This window comes from Gambusia affinis, linkage group LG08, assembly GCF_019740435.1.
Source record: "Gambusia affinis linkage group LG08, SWU_Gaff_1.0, whole genome shotgun sequence".
Classification (NCBI taxonomy): Eukaryota; Metazoa; Chordata; class Actinopteri; order Cyprinodontiformes; family Poeciliidae; genus Gambusia; species Gambusia affinis.
The window spans coordinates 6,196,944-6,217,285 of NC_057875.1; the positions used below are offsets into that span (position 1 = coordinate 6,196,944).

At 36.3% G+C, this 20,342-nt stretch overlaps 1 protein-coding gene across 6 annotated transcripts in view; it reads left to right on the top strand.

Annotated features, from left to right (window-relative positions):
- Positions 1 to 19,297, top strand: part of atp8b4 (ATPase phospholipid transporting 8B4) — a 63,427-nt gene extending 44,130 nt beyond the window's left edge. For 3 of the 6 annotated variants that reach the window (XM_044125357.1, XM_044125358.1, XM_044125360.1), the window contains exons 4-29: positions 120 to 178; positions 290 to 403; positions 1,341 to 1,439; positions 1,538 to 1,599; positions 1,680 to 1,752; positions 2,792 to 2,862; positions 2,975 to 3,054; positions 4,103 to 4,261; positions 4,359 to 4,447; positions 5,835 to 6,031; positions 6,134 to 6,342; positions 7,465 to 7,508; positions 9,317 to 9,482; positions 9,560 to 9,748; positions 10,478 to 10,593; positions 11,367 to 11,531; positions 11,617 to 11,728; positions 11,821 to 11,926; positions 12,808 to 12,949; positions 13,754 to 13,937; positions 14,640 to 14,863; positions 14,942 to 15,025; positions 16,088 to 16,333; positions 17,016 to 17,154; positions 17,243 to 17,373; positions 18,078 to 19,297. In XM_044125357.1, the coding sequence (XP_043981292.1) occupies positions 120 to 178; positions 290 to 403; positions 1,341 to 1,439; positions 1,538 to 1,599; positions 1,680 to 1,752; positions 2,792 to 2,862; positions 2,975 to 3,054; positions 4,103 to 4,261; positions 4,359 to 4,447; positions 5,835 to 6,031; positions 6,134 to 6,342; positions 7,465 to 7,508; positions 9,317 to 9,482; positions 9,560 to 9,748; positions 10,478 to 10,593; positions 11,367 to 11,531; positions 11,617 to 11,728; positions 11,821 to 11,926; positions 12,808 to 12,949; positions 13,754 to 13,937; positions 14,640 to 14,863; positions 14,942 to 15,025; positions 16,088 to 16,333; positions 17,016 to 17,154; positions 17,243 to 17,373; positions 18,078 to 18,362 (3,545 nt within the window). In that variant the 3' untranslated portion in view covers positions 18,363 to 19,297. Of the gene's footprint in view, positions 1 to 119; positions 179 to 289; positions 404 to 1,340; positions 1,440 to 1,537; positions 1,600 to 1,679; positions 1,753 to 2,791; positions 2,863 to 2,974; positions 3,055 to 4,102; positions 4,262 to 4,358; positions 4,448 to 5,834; positions 6,032 to 6,133; positions 6,343 to 7,464; positions 7,509 to 9,316; positions 9,483 to 9,559; positions 9,749 to 10,477; positions 10,594 to 11,366; positions 11,532 to 11,616; positions 11,729 to 11,820; positions 11,927 to 12,807; positions 12,950 to 13,753; positions 13,938 to 14,639; positions 14,864 to 14,941; positions 15,026 to 16,087; positions 16,334 to 17,015; positions 17,155 to 17,242; positions 17,374 to 18,077 lie in introns of those variants that run through there. The other 3 variants (XM_044125362.1, XM_044125361.1, XM_044125363.1) reach the window with 3 other exon arrangements.
- Positions 19,298 to 20,342: the final 1,045 nt, after the last annotated feature.

Sequence of the window (20,342 nt, forward strand, 5' to 3'; positions counted from 1 at the left end):
AACTGAATATGTTACTAAATTAGTTTACAATTATTCCAATAATTGATTAATCCTGATTAATTGTTTAAGCCCTGAAAATATTCATGTTTTGAATAAAGCCGTGTGTTTTGTGACTGCAGAGAAGGAACGCTGTGTAAAAGCCAATGCACGAGAATACAATGAGAAGTTCTCATACGCTGTAAGTGAACCTTACAGTTGCTTTAGTCTTTGCTTTTGCCTTCACCCACAGCTGAAGCCCGCAGGATTTAATCTGTATTCTTTATGTTATTTGTTTGTTGTTGTTGTGCAGAACAATCACATTAAGACTTCAAAGTACAATGTCTTTACCTTCCTGCCCATCAACTTGTTTGAGCAGTTCCAGAGGGTGGCGAATGCTTACTTTGTTGTGCTGCTGATCCTTCAGGTAAGGCAGACCATCTTCTCGTTAGTGGGGTACCACAAGGTTCAACCCTGGGTCCCCTCCTATTTAATATCTACAAGATAGCTCAGGTTATAACAAGAAAGAAGATTAGCTACCGTAACTACGTAGATGATACACAGATCTACGTTACGATGTCACCAGGTGATTTTGAATCCATCCAGTCACAGAACAGATGCTTGGAACAGATCAATGTCTGGATCTTCCAAAACTGAGATTGTAATCTTTGGACCTAAAGAGGAGCAAGCTGGCTCACAGTTTTAATTATTGCAGCTAGAAACTAATGACCCAAAATCTGGATGCAGCGATGAATTCAGACCTAAGACGGTTACAAAATCGGCCTTCTATCACCTGAAGAACATCCCCAGGATTAGAGGACTAATGTCCCAGCGAGATCTAGAGAAACTCATCCATGTGTTTATTTTTAGTCGCATTGATTACTGCAACAGTGTCTTCACAGGTCTGCCTAAAGAAAATCAATCAGATCCAGAATGCTGCTGCTGATGTTCTGACTAAAACCAGCACACCAGTTCACATAACACCAGTTCTAATCCTTACACTGGTTCTCTAGGTCTTGTATTTTAAAAATCATTGACGTTTCTGGTTGCTTATCATTCGTCTCTAAAAGAATAACTTCAAATGCAGCATTAAATTAACCTCTAGAACCCGACGGACCCACTGGTGGGTCCGTCGGGTTCTTGTTTCTTCAGCTCTGAGGATTCTCCGAGCTGAAAAGGTTAAAAGCCTATATGTAAATTTCTAATCTCTAAACAACAGACTTAAAATACTGCTGTTAGTTTATAAATTACACAACGGCTTAGCACTACAATATCAATCTTCCTTGTTGCCAAAATGTGCTTTATAAATAAACTTGACTTGAGATTGGTTGAAAACAGAATCTTAAAGTAGATTTTCTTTGTAGTTAATCCCAGAAGTCTCGTCTCTGTCCTGGTTCACAACCATCGTGCCTTTGGTTTTGGTGCTGGTGATCACAGCTATTAAAGATGCCACTGACGACTACGTAGGATTATAATTCCCCTCCTCACTCATTATTCATCAATCTCAAAAGAATTACTTTTATTTAAAAAAAAGAAAATCATCCTCTTTTTCAAATTTCAGTTTCGACACAAGAGCGATCGGCAAGTCAACAACCGCCAGTCTCAGGTTCTCATCAGAGGAAGGTACTTCTGTCAGATCCCGTCAACAATTCTCAATAAAATCCCCAAACAAACCCACTGATTGTAGATTTGATTTGTTTAAGTTTACAGAAGGAGAAATGGATGAATGTTCGAGTGGGAGACATCATCAAACTGGAGAATAATCAGTTTGTTGCTGTGAGTTAAATACACAAACATTCAATACCTTCCAATAGGTTTTTCAACTACATTCCCCAAACGTTACTTGTCATATTTGCATAGATTAGCCTTAAAATAATTATATTTACTTTTTGGAAACCCATTTTTATTCTTTATATCAAGAATTATTGTGATAAATTTTATTTAGGTTATGTTTTTTGTTTTAAATAAGATACATTTTGTTTCTTGAGAAGCATTTGTTTGTAAAACTGTTGAATTTAATTAATTTAGTAAGAGGTTTTTCATTTGCCGCAGTTTGTTGTGTTTACATGCAAAATTGGTTATTTTGTATGAAGTGAACAGGAATAATTCAAAACAAACTAAATAAATGTACAAAAGGTGGTACGGTTAATTTAAGAACATGTAAAAATTATTACAAGAACTAAGAAACCACACAGAGTGAAATTATCAGTATTGGTTTATTAAAAATAATTCTATGTTTACAAAGTTCCTAAAAATTTTCCTAAAAATGTTGCAACATGTTTACATTGAGTAAAGCACCTAAAAAATTTACTTAAAAGTAAAAGTAGCACTACTTCAACATATTTCTACTCAAGGAAAAATGAAAAATAACCATCCAAGAAATTACTCAAGAAAGAGTAAAAAGGTATTTTGGTAAAAATGTGACTCAAGTGCTGAGTAACTAATCAAATTATCAACCATGTAATATTTAAAATTACATCAGACAGTTCAAAATATAAAGTTTTAACTAGTAACATTTACTAAATTTCTTTGGTATTTTAATGACAAAAATGACAGTAATTCATATAAATATCAAACAATAAAATCGGGCAATTTTGGTCCATATCTGTTTCTTTTTGTAAAAAAAAAAAAAAAAAAGAAATTAGTGTTTTTTATTCAGTGGGTAAAAACAGAAATTCTACTCAAGAGGAAAAATACTTCACAATAAGATTTCTCAAGTAAAAGTAAAAAGCATAGCAAAAATACTCCTAAAAGTGAATTATTTCTAAAAATTTACTCAAGTAGATGTGACTATTTGATTTGGATATTCTTGCAGGCCGATATCCTCCTCTTGTGCAGCAGCGAGCCTTATGGCCTTTGCTATATTGAGACAGCAGAGCTGGACGGGTGAGAGCTGTACCAGTTATACAAAATATAATCAGAAAATATATATAATCAAAACTAAGCTGGACGGGTGTTTGTGTTGTGAACTTACAGAATGCCATTTTCCCTCCAACAGGGAGACAAATCTGAAAGTCCGCCAGGCCTTGAGTATGACCTCAGATTTGGGAGACGTTTCAAAACTGATGGACTTTGATGGTGAGATGCTGCAGAGTGTTTGTATTTGCCCTGTTAATGCACACCTGTCAAGTTTAGGATTTAAAACTGAGGGAAATTTTACGCTACCTGCTGAAAGCCGTCACAGCAGTCCAACCTAGATTGAGTATCCCTTACATTTTAACACAAGTTTACAAGAAATCTACTTTCCCAGGTTAGCATTAATACAATAAAATACAGATTTTACCGATCTATGCACAAACACGCAGTCGTGTTTTCATCACTTGTGGGGACTTCACATTGACTTCCATTAATTTCTACAGCCCAACTCTTACCATAATCTTAACCCTAACCATCACATACCTAACCTTTACCTTAACTTTTACCCTAAACCTAACTATCACATACTTAACCTTTACCTTAACTTTTACCCTAAACCTAACCATCACATACCTAACCACTAACCCCAAAATAACAATTTCCCTCATGGGGACCAAGAAAATGTCCCCACAAGGAGCAATGGTCCCCATGATCCCGCATTGTAGACAGAAATAGGTTCCCATAAGGATATAAAAACCTGGTATACACACACACACGCATACACACATGCATACACACAAGTAATTTTTTTCCCCAAAAGTTAATTAAGTAAATGTAATTCAAACTAGTTACATTTACCATTTTAGTTACAGTTATTGTATCAATTCAGTATGGTACCGTATTAATGCAGTAAAATCAGCATTTATACAGATTTTAAATACAGTAAAATTTTGTGGCTGCCAGAATTTATATTATACGGTTAAATCAGTATTCCTAAAAGTACACTTTTTCAAAAAAGTTACTCAAGTAAATGTAATTGAGTAAATGTAACTAGTTACATTCACCGTTTTGACTAGTTAAATTTACTGTATTAATGCATATATACAATAAAATTTCATTTATACGGAAATTGCCGTATGTTGAGGCACAGAAATGCTTTCTTACAATTATATTATGATACGTGAAGTCTTCCCCGACCTCTACGGGAGACTTGACATGTATCTTAATGTTTTTGGAGATCATTTCCTTTTGTTTTGTCGTTTCTCCTCAGGAGAAGTCATTTGTGAACCACCAAACAACAAGCTGGATAAATTTACAGGAACATTGCACTGGAGAGACAATAAATACTCTCTGGATAATGAAAAAATGCTCCTGCGCGGTTGTATTCTCAGAAACACTGAGTGGTGCTTTGGCATGGTCATATTTGCTGGTATTATTAATCAATATTTAATGATTTCAGTCTCCATATCGCTGAGCTTTGTCTCGATACTTGCTGTTTATCAGCTTTTTATTTCTGCTTTTATCAGGGCTACAAACCAAGCTGATGCAGAACTGTGGACGGACTAAATTCAAACGGACCAGCATTGACAAACTTATGAACACACTAGTTTTATGGGTAAGAAGTTGCTTTTCTTTTTATAAAACATTTTTGTTTTGTAGCTTTATTTTTTATGAGATATTTGGTGTCCTTGGCTCCAGATGAGTTTGTGATTTAAGAAAAAATACAATTGAAATACACTGTAAAACATTTAAATGTGGTTTAACTTGAAAATGAAAGTCCACTTGCTGCCTAGGAAATGCAATTTAAGTCAACAAGAAAATTGTTTTGGTTTTAACTTCATGTTAAGTTCATGAAGTTGATTTAACAACAAGAAACAAGTTGTCTAAACATTGTTTTTTAACTTCATTAATCTTGAATTGTGAGTTTTAACTAAAAACTGCCCTCAAAGAGTTAAAGAGCCACATTTCTCTATTATTTTACTCACAATATCAAGTTAAAATAAATATTTATTTTACTTTATAATAATTTAAATTCTTGTTTCAAACTCCAGGAACAAAATTTGTGATCTGATAATGAATTTTATTAAACATCCCAATGAATTCAGCTCAGAAACATTTAGTGTGAACAGGACATTATCCTCAAGCTTTGCTAACTGAGAATTGCATTAAAATGAACATTTGCCTTCATAAAACACAAGAGTCAGATCAATGTAACTCACTTCCATCTCAGGAGACAAAAACATGCCGCTAAGCATTCTGGGAAATAGTTCACACTGCTGTCTTTTTCTTCTTTCAGTTTTTTTAAGTGTTAACCTAAAAACTCTGGTTTATTCAACTCTTGGGAGTTTTGACTAAATTAATAAAAAGTTAACAACTTACTGCTGTAAGTACAAACAGAAGCTTGAAACAGCTAGCTTAGAAACCGACCCGTACTTCCTCCCTCCTGATGTGTGAATTGCCTGAATTCACACCATATAATTTATATCAGTATGTCATAAATGGCGTTTCCCCTTAAATCAGACCAGCTTTGGAAACATACAGAAGACGAGATGCTAGCCAGTTTTTTCTATACATGCTAGGCTACATGCTTGTGCGTCATTGTCTCCATGGTTACCAATGGTTAGATGTGTACCTTCTCCATAATGCGATATTTGATATCTTTTTAATCATATTAACTTATAAAGTAAATGATTGTTAATCATAAGTGTTTGCTGTAAATCCGCGGTTACACCAAGAGCTGTCGCTATGATTAATGGCTGATATCCATCGCGGCCGACTCCTTCCTCATTAAAAGTTATAAAATGACAAGTTTGGTTTCTATCCTTGTCTGTTTATGCAACCGATCCATTTTTAAAGTGAAATCAACTAAATAAAAGTGATATTAGGATATTGGCAGCCTGTTTTTTGACAAGCTTTGATGGAGCACATTGGTTGTTGTGACGTTCGTCAAGGCGGAGTGGGCGGAGTTACGTGCAAAGGCCCAATACTGTTTCTTTTTTCAGATTTTTGCCTTCCTCATCTGTATGGGAGTGATTTTGGCAATAGGAAACACCATTTGGGAAACTTGTGTGGGCAGAAAGTTTGAGCTGTTCCTACCATGGGATGAGTTTCAGAGCAGCGCCGTTTTTTCTGGCTTCCTCACCTTCTGGTCCTACATCATCATTCTCAACACTGTTGTCCCCATTTCCCTGTATGTCAGGTAAAAACAAAGAACCTCATTTCCTTTTAGAGGCTATAATTCATCAGCTTACGTATGACATTTTGCAGAACATCAAATGTTTTTTCTCACACGTTCCTTCAGTGTGGAGGTCCTGCGGCTGGGTCACAGTTTCTTCATTAACTGGGACCGGAAGATGTACCACAATCAGAGCGACATGCCGGCCGAGGCTCGCACCACCACCCTGAACGAGGAGCTCGGACAGGTCGAGTTCATCTTTTCTGACAAGACCGGCACGCTGACGCAGAACATCATGGTGTTCAGCAAGTGCTCAATTAATGGGCAGACGTACGGTATGAGTGAGGCTCTTTAATCTCGCAGTTAAATATAAAAACAAATGGCCATATCATTAAACGTAGACTTTAATATTTATAAACATTGGAAAAACACAAAATTATACCAAGTATTTTTGGTCTAGTTTCTAGTTTCTAGTGTAAATGCCGTAGTTCACTTGAGATAAGTCAAAACTAACTTGCAAGTAACATTTCAGAAAGAAATGTGAGTTTTTTTAGTCAATAATTCCTTAATATTGATGAAAAAGATTAGTTGTGAGTGAAGTAATCACCCAGTGGAACAAGACATTTTAACGTATATTATGGCATATTATTTCACTTAAATACTTGGTAAGGTTTTCTGTTTTTGCTTTGGAACCACACAGAGGGACTTACATTTATAAACATATTTCTAGGCCTGTCGCAATAAATCAGTCAGTGATAAATTAAATCAAACTCAATAATTTCAATGGTTCACCATTTTTCTCTTTTCTGTCTTTCTTCCAAAAACTGGATGATGAGTTTTCAGTTTGGTGTTTTGGTCTCAGCTAGCTGTTTTTTGAAGGACAATTTTATTTACATTAATTTTATTTGTTGTTTTTGTTGTTTTGCTTATTTAAAATGTCTTCCCATATTAAATGTCTATTAGAATTTAAATTTTATTAATTTTTGAGAATGTGTTCTTATATTTTTATGCCATTGCCATTATATCACTTGGAAATGGTTTCAAAATAATATTATCATTTATCACCATAACGTTTGGGACATTTTATTGTCCAGCAAAATTTGTTATTGTGACAGGTCTGTAAATATTCCTGTTTTTAAAAAATGCAACAATAAAAGCACTTTTGTGTTTTTTGGATTTATGAGTCGTTTGACTTGGTTATTCATTGATTGCAGGAAGATTATTACAACTAATTAAATGAGATATTATTTATTTAATGTCAATGGAAAAACATTTTCCATCTTCTGTTATTTATTTTGTAAATACAGTTTAGATTGTGTGAAATTAAAGCATCTTATTTTGATTCCACTGTATTGTTCATTCAACATACAATCAAGAACCTTTTCAGGCCTATTTGGAGTTATTGTTTAAGTTTTGACAAGATGCTGAAGTGTTTGAATTTTTCATTTGTTTTCAAGGTGATGTCTATGATGAATTCAACCAGAAGGTGGAAATTACAGAGGTATGTTAGATTTAACGCCTTTATTTTTATTTACTGTTTATTTTAAAGTTATGTTCTTTCATAATTGCATATGAAAAAATAGAACAATACCGTTAAAAAGACTGTTTTAGTGAAAAATAATTTCAGATTTTCAGTACAACTCAACTGAAAAAAACAAATCATTCACTAAAGAAATGTTCTGTGGGGAGAAAATAGAAAATACATAAACGATTTGACTGCAGAAGTGTCCATTTATTTAAAATAGTAGTTTATTAAAGCTAAATCTTCTTGGATTGTAATTTCTCATCATGACACATCTTGACTTGTACATATTTTCCCAGCCATTTTTGCCTAAATGGTCCAATCTGTGATATTGTGAGAACATTTCCTTTGCACAACCTTCTTCTGACAGGATCATCGCAAAACTTTAGACTTCTTTTGTTGGGATTTTTAAAGCCGGTTTGAAGTTAATCAAAAAACGGAAAGTTTTGTTCTATTGATGTCTGGTATGGTGGCTCAGAAGGGTCAATAAAATACAAAAGCTGCAACAGATACTGTAACAACAAAAAAGGACAACAACGTCTGAGGCGGTATTTGTTTGTACTTTAAATCTGTATGCTAAATTTAGCTCATTTTGTTTAATCTACGTTAAGTCATGTGGAATAATAGTAACTGAAGCTCTGTTTGGTCATAAAATCCATTAACTCCTATAAATTACAGTCTACAAATAACTCTGGAGTCTAACTTACCCATCTGATGAGTGGGCACTGGAGACAAATCCACTCTTCTTATCAAGACACCCACACTGTTCAGAAACACTATTTTCACAAACTAAAGTGTCATCTGATGCTTCAAAATAAAAAAACCCTCCTCTTGATGTGCAGAGTAATAGAATTATGGTTTTTTTGTTGTGCATAAAGTTAAGGAAGTGATTTAACGTCCAGAAACAAAAAATTTCGCTAAATTGTGGCAGCAGCTTTTCAGGCTGTACACAGGACTGTTGGTTATATTTGGATATTTATGCAAATATTTTTTCTCAGTTCTGATATGTATTTATGTACATCAAAATACCAGCCTGTTACCTATTTTTTTCAGCAGCACAAACATCCCCAACACTAATTTCAGCGTCCATATTTCTAAAGTATTTTTTAAAAGATGTTACATGAATGATCAGGTGAAAGCTGAATGGAGAGACTAGCACTTTCACCAATCTGATGATTAAAAACAATAAATCTGGTATGGTCTTACCAGAGTACAACCGTTAAGTTCTTTATCTAAGGGTGTATTGTTTAGTCCTCTCTAATCTAACTTTAGTTTGTCTTGAAAGTCTGGTTCGTTCACAGAGGTGTGAAAGTGTAATGTAATTCTGATCCGGACCAAAAAAGCAAACTCTGGTCCTCCTAAAAACCTCGGTCTTGGTTCTGTTAAAGTGAACTGGTGGACTATAATGCAGGGTATTCTGGGTAAATACAACCAGAACAACCATCATTTACATTTTGTTTAGCAGGAAGTTATGCTCATGTCTTCTTCAGAAGTTTTCATGTTGTTTCCTTCAGTGGTTCTTGGTGCAGCGCCCCCACAGGTAAGAAAGGGAACAGGTTTTTCAAACAGTTTGGTTGGTTTGACATGATGCAGTGTGAAAGCAAACAGCTGCAGCAGCTGGAAATGTAACAAATGTTGCAATTTTGGCCCCAAATTTAGCCGAGTCTACCAGGCTATCAGGTGCAAACACTTAGTAACCCGTCTCAGTTTAGTTTATTCCGTTGCTTCTCCAACAAATGTCACTATTATTTCTGAAATAAATTGACGATAACCGTCTGTATCCTCAGAAAACAACGTGCGTAGACTTTTCCTTCAACCCGCTCTGCGACAAAGCCTTCAAGTTTTACGACTGCAGCCTGGTTGAAGCCGTCAAACAGCAGGAATCTGCAGCACAGGACTTCTTCAGACTGCTGGCTCTGTGCCACACCGTCATGCCAGAGGAGAAGAGTGAAGGTAAAGCTACACACACCTGTTACAGTTATATCCTTCAGGACCTTTTTCCTCTGATCATTATTTCTCTATAAATGAAGGGAATCTGGTGTACCAGGCCCAGTCACCGGATGAAGGAGCGTTGGTAACCGCAGCACGAAACTTTGGGTTTGTCTTCCGGGCTCGAACTCCAGAAACCATCACGCTTTGTGAGATGGGAAGAGCGGCTACCTACGAGCTGCTGGCCATACTGGACTTCAACAACGTGCGCAAGAGAATGAGTGTCATTGGTTAGGTCTTTACGTATAATAGCACCAGTTGTCAACATGGCTCCATTTTTCTTATAAGCAGACTGAAAGAAAATTTCTCGCTTTAAGTGTCCTTTATTGCCTGCGACTTCGAATGTGTCAAACTCAAGATGTGGCCGTTTGTACTCCAGAGAGACGCATAAATAACTTACCTTTAACTTAACTGTTATGTGCTTAAATATTATTGTATCAATCAAGTTAAAGCAGTTTTTATCTGCCAAATTGGATCTGTCTCTCCAGTTTTTTGTGATTCCACAATCATAAAAAATCAAGAGATTTTCCCCCAAATGAAGGATGAGGCTTTACTGATGAACAGTGAGATTTAACAGAAATAAAACCTTAGTTTCACAATAAGAGCTGTATGTACACACAAAAAGAAGCACGCTCTTACAACCGTAACATTCATACTATAAAAAAAGTAAAAATATCTGATATAATCTTAAAACCACACGTTAGTTTTTGAATATGATGAAACAAATTCACAGTTTTAGACCTTCAATGCTAAAGACATACTTGTTTACAACATAAACATACAGTTTAATGGGTTTTATCAGTAGATTCTGGCACAACCAGCCCTAAAAAACACTCATGATCGTGATGTGGCCTAAAATAAAAATGGGTTTGACATTCCTGATTTGTTGTCCTAACTTATGTTATTCTTTTAAAACCCTTTTTTTTTTTTTTTTTTGCTTGGTTTGTTTTCTGATCCAGTGAGGAATCCCCAAGGTCAGATTAAACTGTATTGCAAAGGAGCCGACACGATCATCTTTGACCGCCTGGATCCGTCCAGCGAAGACCTCATGTACGCTACCTCAGAACACCTCAGTGTGAGTTTTACCTGAGCAATTCAAGGAGAACTATCATGAAAAATTCTCATTTTGAATGTTTTTATGCTTCCATTTGGGTCTCTACTGCTTCTAAAAACAGCAGTAGCACTTAAAAAACATGCAGACATTTTTTTAGGCAATAATTTAATATTTTTTGGTGTCTGGAAAATGAGCCATTTGAAAAACCCTCAAAATGCAACGCCACATATCAGCACCCAGCAACCCCAGCTTAGCCCAGCCTGTTACCTAGCAACCTCAGCAGAATTCTACCTGTTACCTAGCAACCCAAGCTGAGCTACAGCATGTGTGGTCAGCAGATTTTGCTGCTGGGTAGTGGCTGCTGGAAAAGAGAAGCGTTTTGTTGTTGACTTACCATTCAGAAACCACTTGCTACATTCTTGTTGGTTGTGCAGGAGGCTCCACTTCTGCCTTTCAAAGATGTACAGTTGTATAATTGCGCACCTACATGCTGCCATTTTCACATAAATTTTTATAAACTTGAAAAAGAAGCATCCAAAGGATTATAGATTATGGATTATAATCTGACTCAACAGATTTAAGTGACAAAATGCATCTGTGTGCTTTGAGCGTTCCTGCAGCAGCTGAACTAAATTGGATCTACGTGGTATTCCTTGAATATTTTTTTTTAATTTACATGTATCCAGATTGTATTAGCATTTTGACTAAAGCACACAAAAGAGCAGTGCTGCAGCTTTGATTGCTTTTAAAACTCTTTAACTCCAGAGCTGTTGATTGTGTTCGTTTCTTCACAGGAATTTGCAGGAGAAGGGCTTCGAACTCTAGCTCTTGCCCACAAAGACCTCAGTGAAGAATATTATCAGGTGTGGCAGAAGAAGCTTCACTATGTGAGCACTGTGATTGAGAACCGTGAAGAGCAGCTGGCTGCTCTCTACGAGGAAATAGAGCAAGGCATGAAGGTAAAACTGGCATCCTTTTTGTTTGCACCGTTGAAACGATGAATCTTACCTAGCAGCTGCAGACTGACTTCTGACTCGGTTCAAGCTTCTTGGAGCCACAGCGATAGAGGACAAACTTCAAGAAGGAGTGCCGGAGACAATCGCTTGCCTGAATCTAGCCAACATCAAGATCTGGGTCCTAACAGGAGACAAGCTAGGTAGCTAACAACTGAGTAAATCTGGATGATGAGTAGCTGCTAACATGCTGCCTTTGTGGAGAGTTTCAGATCTGTGAACTGTGTTGTTTTAGAGACGGCGATGAGCATCGGTTACTCCTGCAACATGCTGCGGGACGACATGGATGAGGTGTTTGTTATCTCTGGGCTCACGCAGCTGGAGGTGCAGCAGCAGCTCAGGTAAACGCACCACGTTGATGCAACAGGCTGGAAACCAAACAGTAATAATCCCAAAACAGGCTGGCTGTGTTTTCTCCTAAAATTAAACTTTCGTCAGAACGGAAAAAAACGTTTGATAATGAGGGATTTGTCGATCTTAAATGAAGCACTCAGGGTCGTTATGTCCAGGACGTCTGCAAATCTACGACAAACTCTGTTTTGACTTTTTATTTTATTTAGTACGGTAAATATACTATCCTGCAAAAACACAAAATCTTATCAAATATTTCTGGTCGAGTTCATAGTGTCGATATCTCAATATCTCAGTGCACTAGAAAAACAACATGACTTACAAGCAGAGTTGGGTAGTAATTTCTTTGCATTTACTAAATTACATTTACTTGAGGAAAAGATTACTTTTAGGAATATTGCTGTACTTTTACTTGAGTAATTTTATTATTCAAGTAATAAAATTACTAGGGTAATAAAAGAGATAATGAAATATATCTACTCTTGAAAAAAATTCTGGATTTTCTACCCAGTGAAGGAAAAACAAACATGTTTTAGCCAAAAATTCACCAGACACAGACATACAACTGCAGTTTTTGTTAAAGTTTTATAAATTTTTTACTGAAAGAAACTGATTTGAAAAAATTTATTTGGCCTGATTTAATTATTTTTTGTTACTTATTAAATTATTATAAATTTTGTCCTTTTTTGTAGCAATAAGCAGCAATTTATTTAGACTTGAAGAGACAAGAGGCCCTAAAAGAGCTCATTTTAAAAGAAGCTCAAAACTAAAATGTCATTGTCTTAGAGTGATTTTTGTAATGTAATTAACATATTTTTTATAGCCCTGACCTGTTCCAGCAAGCACTAATAGGTCTTTCCTCTCTCCTTAGGAAGGCTAAGGAGAACATCCTCGGCCTGAACCGGGTCAGCAGCACAGGAGACGTTGAGAAAGGCGACATGTCTGCTGAAGATTCAGTGTTTGAAGAAACGATTATTTCTGAATATGCCTTGGTCATCAGTGGTCACAGTCTGGTGAGATGCTTTCAAACTGTTACTTACTTTTCATTTGGTTTTGAACCCACCATTAAGCAGCAGAGATGGGTAATAACTAGTTACATTTACCCAGTTACATTTACTTGAGTGACTTTTTGAAAAACAAAAAACAAAAACAAAACAAACACTTTTTGGAGTATTTTTACTACACTGTACTTTTACTTCTACTCAAGTAATTTAATTATGAAGTATTTCTACTCTTACTTGAGTTTTAATGTCTATATTTTCTACCCATTGAATGAAAAACCCAAAATTCACCAGACACAGACACACACCTGCAGTTTTTGTTAAGTTTTATAAAATTTTCTTTTGCCTGCTTTTGTTATTTTTTGCTACTTATATGAATTATTGTCATTTTCATCCTCTAAATACCTAAATTTCCACGTAACTTTATATTTTGGTCCGTCTGATGATGTAATTTTTACATATTAAATGACTGATAATTTCATCAGTTACTAAAGACTTGAGTTGCCCTTTTACCAAATACTTTTTACTCTTACTTGAGTAAAACATGTTGAAGTAGTGCTACTCTTACTCTGGTTGTTTTTCTGCTGAATGTTGTGTCTCTCTTCACCTGCTGCCGACTAAATAAAGTCTAATTAGCAGAAAGTTGCTGGCCTGCTGACGGCCGTCGGCTTCTTTACGGGTTTTCATTAACATCCATTTCCGTACCGCCTGCAGCCAGATGGGAAACGGTCCACTGCTGCCTCAGCAGGGTCGTTTTTTCAGCGCCGCCGTGGGACGGCGTGTTAATCAGGTGTGATGTATGTGTTCGGCCCGCAGGCTCACGCGCTGGAGCCCCAGCTGGAGCACACGCTGCTGGATCTGGCCTGTTTGTGTAAAACGGTCATCTGCTGTCGGGTCACGCCGATGCAGAAAGCTCAGGTGGTGGAGCTGGTGAGGAGGCACAAGATGGCCGTCACGCTGGCCGTGGGCGACGGCGCCAACGACGTCAGCATGATCAAAAGTGAGTAAAGGCCGGTTTCGATGCGATGAGGTTCAAAATTAAAACTTTTGTTTTGATCTTCTCACTTTGTTTTCTGAAAAATACAGGAGAGAAAAAAAGACTCTGACTTTAATCTCAGTTTTTTTTTTTACTTTAATCTCTGAACTTTGACTATTTTGATTTTGGAGATCAAAAGTCAGAATTCTAACAAAACATTTTCCTCATGTTATAAGTGAAACAATCTGGCAGTGGAACTAGTACTTTCTCATCAGTATTTATTGATTTAATACAATCTCCTATATCTTGCTAAAAGGTTACTAGTAAGTTACAGTAGTTTTGTCTTATTTCAAGTGCACTATAATACAGTATTTGTACTAAAAACTAGACCAAAATTAGTTGGTAAGATTTTGTGTTTTTACAGTGTCTGATAATTCATTATTCAAATTTCACTAAAACCATTCGAACCAATCAAACTACAGACAATTCATAGAACTATTTCTTTGGTTTTAATAATAATTAGTGAAAATGTGCAAACATTTAATGACTTTAACATGTTACAATCTTATTATGTAAACTATTACAACAGTTTTATTAAAAGCAGTCCTACATTGTGTGGCCCCCAGCTGTAGGTGTGAATGTTTTAATCCTAAATATTATCTTTACTGTGTGTGATATTCCACTGTTGGGTGACCCACATTATGCTTTTTTCTTGTGCTGCGTCAGCCGCCCACATCGGCGTGGGCATCAGCGGACAGGAGGGGATGCAAGCTGTTCTGGCCTCAGATTACTCCTTCGCTCAGTTTCGGTACCTGCAGAGGCTGCTGCTGGTGCACGGGCGCTGGTCCTACTTCCGAATGTGTAATTTCTTGGCCTACTTCTTCTACAAGAACTTTGCCTTCACCCTGGTCCACTTCTGGTACGGCTTCTTCTGTGGTTTCTCAGCACAGGTGAGAAAACTGCCGTTTACATTAAAATATATGGCCAGTTTTATTTTAAAAAAGTATTTAATCTACTTCTTCCCACAGACTGTGTACGACCAGTGGTTCATAACCCTCTTCAATATTGTTTATACATCGTTACCAGTTCTGGCGATGGGACTTTTTGATCAGGTATTGTTAGAAAACATGGACTTAATAAACTTCCATATAATAGTATCCTACTGTAATGGAAGATAAATTAATGTTTACACTGGATGCCATACAAATTGAAGGTGCTGTATATCTTAAGGCAGGGATGTCCAAATGTGGCCCGGCCCAAAAAACGATCCCTTAATCAGAACTCAATAATACCCTAACTTTGGATTTGATGCAGATACACATTTAAAAATAACGTCAGAGTGAAATTTTTACTGAATTTTCACAAGCTGTTCTTAAAATCTTGAAATGGGAAATATGAGGTGGAACTGAAAGTGTTTTGCTTTTAATTTAATTTAATTTGTTAGTAATGGGGACCGAACCATCTAGTTGATTTTACTAAAATGCAGAAACTTACCAAAATAAAGTAAGAGTGTACTACTGTTGCTGAAAATATAATCAACCTGAAAAATTAGGATGTGGTTACCTGTTTTCTTTTTTTATTTTGCAAACCTGTAAAACTCTGTAAAACTCTTTTTGTTTAGTTTAAAAAAAAATAAACAAAAATTGCTAATTTAATTAAAACATTGTGTTTTATTTAGCTGGTGAAAATAAAAATATAAAGGAATTTTTTTCTGCATTTTTAGTTAAAAAGAAAGATATTGAAATGTTCTGTTTCTCTGAGTACTTGCAGTTTGACATGTCTGGCCTCCATGCCAAAAGGTTTAGACACCCCTGGCTTAAGCTGTGCCTTTTTGGATTAAAAAATTATGTCCACAGTTTGTCAACTTCCTAATTCTTCCAAAACTTTTGTCTTTTCAAGACACTGTCAGGCCATCCAGGTGAATATTGGGTTATGCTGCCCTGTTTTACTGTTTCATATAACAAACCTCCTTGATATTTAAAAAAAATACATCCTCACCACAAAAAATGTAACTAAACTGTTACTAATTCTTGAACCCATATCCTACAACTAATACTAATTTACTCACTATATGTAACCTTCAACTAACCATTCGTCTTGCTAACCCTGTAGGTATTAGACTTTAATAACAAGGAACTCCTTCACTTATCTAATTACCAACTTATTTCTGCCAGGACGTCAACGACCAGAACAGCCTTCGCTACCCGAGCCTGTACAAACCGGGCCAACAGAACCTGCTCTTCAACAAACGCCAGTTCTTCCTCTGCACACTGCAAGGCATGGTGACTTCATTCCTGCTTTTCTTTATTCCCTACGGAGCGTTCTCCGTCACGCTGAAGGACGACGGCTCCGACTTCTCCGACCAGCAGGCGTTTGCCGTCACCATAGCAACAACATTAGTCATTGTTGTGAGTGTTCAGGTGAGTCTCTGAACAGACTGAACTGTTCTCACACAGTGACGTGTAGTATTAATAACCAACACTGTACATTAAAGGGGATTTTGCACGTTTTTATACTTCCATTTGGATTTCTACTGCTTCTAAAAACGGCCCAAGTGATTAGAAAAAACACCCACCTGTTTTTGAGCAATTATTTATTTATTTCTTGGTGTCTGGAAAATAAGCCCCTTCAAAAACCTTCCAAATGTAACTTTTGCATATCAGCACCTAGCAACCCCAGCGAAGCCCAGCCCGTTACCTAGCAACCCCAGTGGAGTTCCGCCCGTCACCTAGCAACCCAAACAGAGCTCCGATCCAGCTAGTTTGCCAGTGCTACTACTGGAAAAGTTGAACTTAGCAGCGACAATAACTTATTTGAAGAATTTTCCCTTTGGTGTCAATAAAGTATTTTTAAATTACATTGAACTGAATCTTTTGGCAGCCATTTTCATGTGTGAGTGTAAATGTTGAGTTGGCCAGAAGCAACTTATATGGATTTAAAGTGACAAGAGGTCCTAAAACAGCTCAAGATAGACAAACTGAGCAGGCTAAAATTTCACTATTTAAAAATGATTTTGTGCAAAAAAAAAAAATAATTTAAAAATGTTTGTATTGCCCATCGATCTATCCTAACCTGCTAAATGTGTGATGTTTTTCTTGTTAGATTGGACTGGATACACACTACTGGACAGCAGTCAATCATCTGTTCATGTGGGGCAGCCTGATCGTGTATTTTGCCATTCTGTTTGCAATGCAAAGTGACGGCCTGTTTGGCATCTTTCCAAGTAATTTCCCATTTATTGGTGAGTTTGGCTCAATATGATCAAAAAAAAAAAAAAAAGACTGGTGGAAACGAAGCAGAAGGAATTTCCTATTGCTGTTTTTCCTCAGGTACGGCTCGTAACTGTCTCTCGGAGAAGAGCGTGTGGTTGGTCATCCTGCTCACCACTGTGGTGTGCATTTTGCCTGGCTTAGTTGTGAGCTTCCTGAGAGTCGACCTGTTTCCAACTCTAACAGACAAGGTGCAGTAACTGTGAAAAGAAGTCACAAACAACTTAATAAACCGGATTTACCAGTAAAATGCTGCAGAAACAGTGATTCAACAGTATTTACAACGCCCTACACAACATTATTATATTATATTATATGGACAAATTTAGGCAAATTAGCCATGTCTAAGGGGGCAAACATTATTTACACTCTGTACTTGTAAGATATTAACTACAAAAAAACAAAAACCCAGAAAATCTTACCAAGTATGTTTGTTCTATTTTCTAGTGCAAATACATTAGTACCTTTTAAATAAGACAAAACTAACTTACTGGCAACTTTTCACCAAGATATATGAGATTGTTTTAAGTCAATAATTCCTTAATATTGATTCAAGGAATACTAGTTCCAGTGGCAGATTATTTCACTTACAACAGGTGAAACATGTCTTGTTTTAAGTGAAATAATCTACCAGTGAAACCAGTACTTTTTAAAATCAATATCAAGAAATTATTTACTTAAAACAATCTCAGAAATCTTGGTGGAAATGCACTTATAAGTTAGTTTTATCCTATTTCAAGGGTACTAAGATATTTCCACCAGAAAGTGGAACAAAAATACTTGGTAAGATTTTCTTTAGCGGTGTAGACTCTTGTCTTGTCCAGTCAGTATAGAAGATGCTGTAAAATTTGACAATCTTAGGGGAATTGAGAGATCGCTGGTTTTGTCTTCACAGGTTCGTCATTTGCAGCAGTCCAGGAAAAAACAAAGGCCTCAGGAACAGAACCTGAGGCGAGTCCGCCGGACAAGCTCTCGCCGCTCTGCCTACGCCTTCTCCCACCAGCAAGGCTACGGAGAGCTGATCACCTCGGGCAAAAACATGAGAATGAGCTCACTATCTTCCTCTCGCTCCCTGGAAAGAATAGCACAGAGCTCCAAGTGGATAGAAAATATACTGAAGAGGAAGAACGAAGTCTCGGCCGAACCGGCAGAGAGCCATAAAGCAGACAGGCTGAAGTAACACTAAAGGATTCAAGTGCCTAACCAGAGTATTAACACCCATTTTAACTTCTCACATTTTTGTTATGTTACAAATACAAACTTTAACTTTAGTAGGATTTTATATTGTTGGCCAAAAGCCGAGGTGGAAGGAAATTGATATATGTTGTTATCAGAATGTTTTACAAATAAAAATCTGGAACAGTTTGGCATGTATTTCTATACAGTCAACACCATGGACTATAACTTTTTGTTGCAATCACAGGTCCAAGTCTTTTGGAGCATATTACTCCAAAAGCTATCTAGAGACTGAAATTTTTGACTGGTGTTTCTTGCAAAATAATTGAGGTGAATTGAGAGCATCGCTCCAATAGGCCGTTCTAACATACGAGCATGCTTTCATCTAAGATATTACATTGTTTTTCTAAAGATTTTCCTAAAGTTGAGTTGAGTAGGAAGGGATCACATAGTAGATCAAAAAATGTAGAAATGTTACCTGAAATGCATAAAGTAAGCATATTTGTGTACTTAATTACATGCTATTAGACTACAAAATGCAAGTGTATTATGTACGCTTGTGTTTTTCCTAAATCCTATAAGTTTGTTTTGTAATTTCTGCAGTATTTTGTCCAAGAATCTGGACAACTTGGACTTGTTGTCCAAGGAATACCCTGATTGGATGAAAGTGATTTGCCTGGCAGTAGAGTTCATTTCCATACGGTTTAGGTTTTGATTATAGCTGTTTGCAGTGAAAAAGTTATGACATTTTTTGGCCTTCTTGGTGTTCCATACATGAGGAGCAGGAACGTCATAGTGGACCACATTTAGCAACCAAGTGTAAGATATATAAACACTCAATAGCGCCGGTTATTGCTTACATATGTAATCCTTCTTTGTTTGTCTCAGGTCCAGCAGGTTGACTTCACAACAAACCCACTCAGGCTCACCGTATTTACTCTAACAAAAGAGAAAATAATGTGGTTATTCTCAGTCCAGCAGCTTCTGACTCTATAGATAAAATGAAATAAAATAAAAATAAATAACCCTTAACAAACTAATGGTTCTGAATGAGGAGCTGACAGCAATTAACAGTAACAGAATTAAACACAATCAAAACGAGCATTAGTTATGGTAATAGTCAAAAAACACATACAAAATATGGTAAAATTACACATGAAATCCTGTATATGGCTAAATTAATCTAAAATATGTTAAAATTGAATACTTACAGAGAAAAAAAAACAGCTGAACCTAATAAATACCACAGTTACAGAATGGCAACAGAAAAAAAGGGTGACAAACTGTCAGTTACAGGTTGCCATGGTAACCACCAACTGTCACTCTGGTTGGGGTGGGCGATACGGACTTAAAGTTATATCGCAATATTATGTGGTAGTATTCCAATAATGATAAAAGTGATGATAAAAACTCTTTCTTAGTTATTTCTTATATAACTGTAGCACAGCTGGCAGAGCAATTATAGCTCCACAAATGCAAATAATGCTCTTGAAAAACAATGTCAGGTTTTCAATATACTTCTTTAGGATGTCAGTCACATAAAGGAGTGTGATTTGTATCTCTAAACTACACACAGTAACTCTGCATCTAATCATATATTTAAATGTATTGGTATTTACTGATATTATAATTGAACAAACAGTGGAGAAAACGGTAAAAATAACAATCCGGACAGTTTTGAGAGATTTTAAACATCATTACCTGGAATTTATGGTGACAATGATAAATCATAAAAGAAAACCCTTATCATAAAAGAAATTATCACGATAAATCATAAACAATACGATGGCTCTATTTTTAAAAAAAGTTAGGAAGCCCTTGCTCTTACAACATATACCTCTATTAATTACACATTAGTTAACTCTATTAACTAATTATGTACCTTCTGGATCAAATTAAAAGTGGCCACAATATTTTCTTATGTTTCTCTTTCCCATGAAATACATATGTCTGTTGTTGTAATGTAAGAAAATGTGAAGAAGTC